General features: G+C 40.0%; 1 protein-coding gene across 1 annotated transcript in view; it reads right to left on the minus strand.

Moving 5' to 3' along the window:
* AHRR (aryl hydrocarbon receptor repressor) overlaps positions 1–3,697 on the minus strand; it is a 68,719-nt gene extending 65,022 nt beyond the window's left edge. The window contains 1 exon segment of the mRNA XM_009981143.2: positions 3,636–3,697. Coding sequence (XP_009979445.2) covers positions 3,636–3,697 — 62 coding nt within the window.
* Between the last annotated feature and the right edge of the window lie 2,303 nt (positions 3,698–6,000).

Raw genomic sequence — 6,000 nt, forward strand, 5'->3', positions numbered from 1 at the left:
CCACCTTCTATGTCTTCTGGGTCTTCACAGTAAGGAATGACGGAAGCAGAACTAACGGTCAAGAAGACATCACACTGGCAGAGCAGATGAGAGGTGGGATAGCGTGATACCAAGCAAGAGGAAGGGCTATGCCGCAGAGGGCCTTGAAATGAGAACTAGGAAGCAGAAGAGAGCTCCACCTCCTGAGGTCTCTGTTTACCCTGGCACTGGTACGTTTCTGGCTGAAGTGGGCAGTTTGGAGCAGTTACAGATGCACTCAGAGCTAGGGCAGCTGTAGCTTGCCTTTAAAGAGCTGTAAAACATTACAAGAAATGTTTTGCAGAGCAAGAGAGTTTTACAGATGCCAGGGTTTGTGACAAAGGAGTGGCTGAAGCTCTCAAATGGTAACTGTCCTGAAGTGCTGCCTTAGCATCTCTAATATAAGTATTAATTTCAGCACAGTGATTTTAGTGTGAGGTTAAAAACAAGATCTCTGTAGTTTTTACAGGCTTGAATTACCAGTAAAATGTTAGATTTCCACAGGAAACAAACACTTGGTAGAAAATATTTCCTTTAGTCAAAACTCTGGTTCTCTGTCTGAAAAGCATATCTGATGGAAATTTTTCAATCAACCCAAGCTCCAGGTGTTTGAATTGGTTTCATAAAAGCCAAAATTCTTTAGTGTAGACCACATTTATTGGGGCTTCTTGGGAAGCTTTCTGGGGCAAAAGGAGAACAGCTAGGGGTTTTGATTTATTTGCAGTAGAATTTGAAGCAGATGTATTGTCTGAAGAATGGCAACCAAATTAAGATAGTCTCTCCTAGTTCTGTGTAGAGAAGAAGACTGAAACATACTAGGTCCTCCTCGTAAAACAAGTTTTTCCACTGATTCTTCCACAGACTTGTGGGTCTCTGCATTCTCCCATGGAGCTTCTTCATACATTTTCATTACTATTCTGTAAAACTACCTCAGAATAGAATTTCTACGCCTGAAAAAACACAAAAGTAGTGAGAAATATCATTCTGTGGCATCCTGAATTAAAAGCCAGCTGCAGGATCACCACCTGGCTTGACAGCCTGATCACAAAAAGCTGGTGGAGGGGCAAAGGGTTGGCCTCCTGGGATGCACTGAGTATGGGCAGACATGAACGTCCCAGTTGTTCTGCAAAGGGGAAAGCTTCTCATCTGTCCGTTGAGTCCTGGCCTTCAAAAGGACTAATCCATTAGTCCCTACAGAAATCCAAGTATCCTGCTCAGACTGGCACCTGAGCTCACTTCTTACTTTGTCAAGAGAAAGTTAAGTTTCTAGAGGCTATTAGTGGAAAAAAGAGAGGAATTGTTATTAGGACTGGCCAAAGGATTCCCATCAACTTTTTTTCCAGTGAAAAATAAAGTTTTTCAACTGAACAAATACTTCTCCCAGAACAGGTGGCAGTATCTACCATGGTTCATTATCAGAATGACAAGGAAAAAGGTAGAACAAGGCCATGGAGGAAAATGTCCTGTGCTATCGAAGAAGAGAAAAAAAAGCCGTAACAAAAATGGTATGACATGGATCAAAATCACGGTTAAATATACTGTTCAGTTAATAGGCTATGTCTACCCTTCTAAATTTTAGATAAATTATTTAAGGCAGCATAAAGTAAAAGATATCTCAGTGACCTGAAATGTCAGCAAGGTCTGTAGGACTGAAGGACAGAGATCGTGAAAGAACCTTTGTCAGCCAGTCGGTCTTGGGCATTCAGAGCCTCTTTAGATCAGAGTTAGGAAGTCCCTGAGTGAGGGAATGAGAACAGGAAAGGCTTACCAGAGATCAAGCCCACAAAGAGATAAGGTTTGAGGAAGATACCAGCGTTGCTAGGAACTGAGAAATCATCCTCAGCAAGTGATAAGTAACCAATCACAGAAAATGGAGGGCCGTCTCCAGTGTGAGAGCTCAACAGTCTAATAATCCAAAGCATACAATTCCCTTTGTTTTAACCAAAAACAAGTTTCTTGACCAAAATTGCGTATGTCCTGCCTGGATAAGCTCATGCTCAGGTACCTGTACTGCAATCTCACAGCAAAGCTATTTTCAGGGTAGCATTACTGATGACGGCCCAGAAGGAGAAAACTTGGCTCCATCCAATTCAGTGAGAATTTGCCTCTGATGTTGTTGAAGCCAGAATTTCATAAAAGGCTCCCGAGGACATTTACATCCTTTGTTAACAAGTGGTTTTCTTAGCCATTGCATTTATCTAGAAGTCATCTTTGAGAGAGGTTATTCTAGCTAGTATATACACTCCAAATACAAAGCTTAATGTTTCTCAAAGCAACTGCAAGTCTCACAAAAAAGTTCAGTTTCTCACAAAAGTTATGATTCATAAACAGTTCTGCACAGAGGCAATTTCATGTACTGGAGTGGTTCCATACCTCATGCAGTTATAAAGCTAAATATCCACATCCATACTTGAACAGTAGTGCAGAAATATTACGCATGTTTTGGATTTAATGCTCAAGTTTTTCAGGAAGAATCATTTTCTTATGTCATTAACTTTGTCTATTGAAATTGTCACCTATGATATATTTCACACTAAAAGAATTTTTTTTTAAGTGGGAACAAGTGGTTCATGTGCAAATACTCTCCAAAATCCAAACAAAATCAACAGATTTCACTCAAACATTCAGAGAAACTCCCCTTTGACTTTAGACCAATACATACAGTTTTAAGCCAAGTGGGTTATTTTTAGAAGTTCTGAACAACTGAAAGTAGGGAAATCTATTTTAGTTACTTTCTCATCCTTAAATTGTCTGTGAAGGCCACCAGTGCTAATTCATAATTTTAACACAGTACATAACCATATAATCAAGTGTAACACAGAAGATGTGGGATGATTATATTAAAAAGCTTCATTTCACAGCGTGGTTTATGGCATCTGGAAATCATTTTACATTTGAGTGATAGCAACCTTTTTTCCCTCCCGTTTCAAGTATCTTGTAGTAACAACTTCCCATTGCCTTTTTTCTGTTTCTGCTCTGCCTTCACACATACCGCTCCTCTCTCCCATTTTTCGCCTAATGAAAGTGATCTGACAGTAAATAGTGGTTTGAAAATGATGTGTTCTTTATGCAAAAAGTGAGTCACCAGTCTGCTTTTTCAGTTGGCTGAACTGACCCACTTTCCAGGCTCGCACATGTTGGGCTTAGTGATGCCCCAAGCAAGGCTAAGCCAAGGAAGGGGGAAGGGGGGAGTGCAATGCCGGCGCGCTGGTGCCACTCGACACGCAGATTCTCAAAAGGCTCCTTGAACGGGTGGAGGAGGACACAGAAGTGCGGAGGTGGTCACCACCTCTCCGCCCCATTGCCCAGGTGACATTTAGTCCATCAGTATCTTCTATCTACGAAAAAGTGCTGTCCTTCTGCAATACACAGCACAACCACCACCGGCCTCCTTCTGGGACGCCTAGTGATGGCTAAGGACCCATGCTCAGCATCCTTTCTGAAGCCAGTCTTAGCCATGAAGAGCCAGCCTCCTGACCAGGGGCTTCTTGCTGCAGAGAAAGAGATTAAGTCTCTCCTGTGTCAGCGGACCGTGGCAGGAAGGGACTCCTTCTTCTACCTCATTTCTAGCACGTGTGTTTGGAGGAAGATGCCTCCTGATGAATATGATACTTAACTGTTTCTGAATGGGTTTCCTCCTTTTCCTCCCAGCATATAGGCATTCCCCCGGGGGAATCATTGTTTTGATGCTGAAAAACAAAAGGAATAGGTTTCTTAGTTTAGAGGCTTCTGTGTTTCGTATTGCTGTACAAAATGACAGCACCAAGAAAGTTCAACAGAGGAAAATGTTTGTTCCTTGAGTGTGGCGTTCAACAACACTAAAAAGCACAGTGGCATTAGTTAAGATAGAAGCTTAAGGATTATTCCAATTTCCTACCTTAATATTATTAGAATATTGATGTTTACATTTGATTTTCATTTTTTCAAATTAAGCATACTATACATGGTATAAAAATGGGTATAAAATACATCCTGTTTACTCAATATCCAAAATTATTTTTTTTTCTTCTAGGCTCATTTTTAAATTCAGCTAAACAAATAAGAATGAATAATACTACCCATCATCTTCTGCAGGGACAATTTCACAGCTTTTTACATACACAGCAACATTGTCTTCCATTACTGACACTGTGATAAGTAGGATGCAATTATTCAAATCAGCATTTTTCCAGGTTCTCACATCCTCATTTTTAAAGACTGAAAGCGTATCTGTCGGCAGCTCAAGAAGTGAGACACAGTATTGTGGTTAGCACTAGGATCCAATGCCGTGCTGATGGAGGTGACAATTTTCAGACACAACTTAGCCTTATTATTGCTCTGTTTGAGCACATTAGCCTTAGACACATTGCAAGCTCTGAAACAAGTCTTCGCATTCAGTCTGTTGAACTCCTCCAGAGATTAGCTGAATATGGAAGTCTCTTGGTTTTCTGCCTGTGTGCTGTTCCACAGTGGGTGCACGCTGCCTGAGAGGTTACTATACCTCAAGAGTATTTGCTGCTTTGTGTAAGATGTAAAATTAAGGAGAGCTTCTGTGTCACTGAATCAAATCCCATGCTACTGAGGACACCCATGCAAAGCATAAACTTACAGGACTTCATTTAAAAACTGTTTAGAGGAGCTTTGCCTTTCATTGACAGGCACCTTTCTGATAACTAGAAACCTTTCGCTTTCCAGCTTAAATTTGTTCATGGTCATTTTGTGCCCATTTGTTCTTCTGCCAACATTGTCTTTTAGTTTAAATAGCTCTTCCTCCTCCATTGTGTTTACTCATTGCCGTATTTTTAAATATCAGTCATATCTTCAGTCAGCCTTCATTTTTCTATTCTAGGACAACCCAAACTCTTTTATTCCCCTCTCATGTTACAAACTCTTCATTCTTCCCATCATCTTAGGAGCCTTTATTTTCTCATTTCAGTCAGTCCGTCTAAAACACACATAAACACAATCATGCACAGTATATTAAGTAAAATCTAGAAGTATTTCAGACATGCATATATACACATATGTATTGACAAACCATTAACTCTTTATGGAAATTGTCTCACTTGATACTAGTGTGACTGCATTTTCCTTTTTCATAGCCGTTATCAAATTCACGTCTCACAGTCATTCTATGGTGACTTAATATGCACAGTTCTTTGTCTGTATGTATAACTTATAATAAATAAATAAATAGGTTATGGAGAAAATCTAGCTTTTAGTGCCAAAGTGCCTGGCCATCCCATTCATGCAATTAATCTCCAGTTCATATTTGTTATGTGAGAATTGTATCCTCTTCTGTATTGATGGCATCAGCCACTAAGTGTATTTCTACACTCCTGGTTTTGCATGAAATTTCTTAGTAAAAGTATGATTGTTTCTAGGAACTCTGCTTGCAGTTTCCCTCCTGAACAGTCATTTTCCTTTCAGCACGTGCTGTTGACCTAGTTCCCCCGAAGTTTCAATTCTTTACTAGTCCTCAGCAGCACGGCATCCTTTGCTAAATGCAGACAGATTACGTCTACTGTATTTCCCTGATCTGGAAAATCAGTTATTGTATCAACAGAAAGCTCTCAGGTTACTTTTTATCAAAATCATCTACATCTATATTTCATATTTATTCCATTACACAACTAATCACAGCCATTATTTGTTCTTTCCTTGAGAATTCATTCTACAATGATACATAGTATAGAGATCAGACAAATAGGTCAGTAGTTGCCTTCTCTCAGTTGCAGCTGATGGTGGAAACACCAGTCATTCTCCAGTTGGTGCAGTGTCAGGTACAGAGTTCTTACAGAAACACACAAAACAGGTTTTTTTCATTATTCCTGGGACAATTTCATGTCAAACTAGATGCATAAACTGCTTGGCCCAAGTCTATGAGGGATACGATACAGTGAAGAAAGTTTGTTTATCCCACAGCCTGTGGTTAGGTAAAGCCTTCTTGCCACCTTCAAAGACTTTGTTCGGTTAGGCTAGTCTACAAGCTCATTTGTTGCA

This window comes from Tauraco erythrolophus, chromosome 3, assembly GCF_009769465.1.
Source record: "Tauraco erythrolophus isolate bTauEry1 chromosome 3, bTauEry1.pri, whole genome shotgun sequence".
Taxonomy (NCBI): domain Eukaryota; kingdom Metazoa; phylum Chordata; class Aves; order Musophagiformes; family Musophagidae; genus Tauraco; species Tauraco erythrolophus.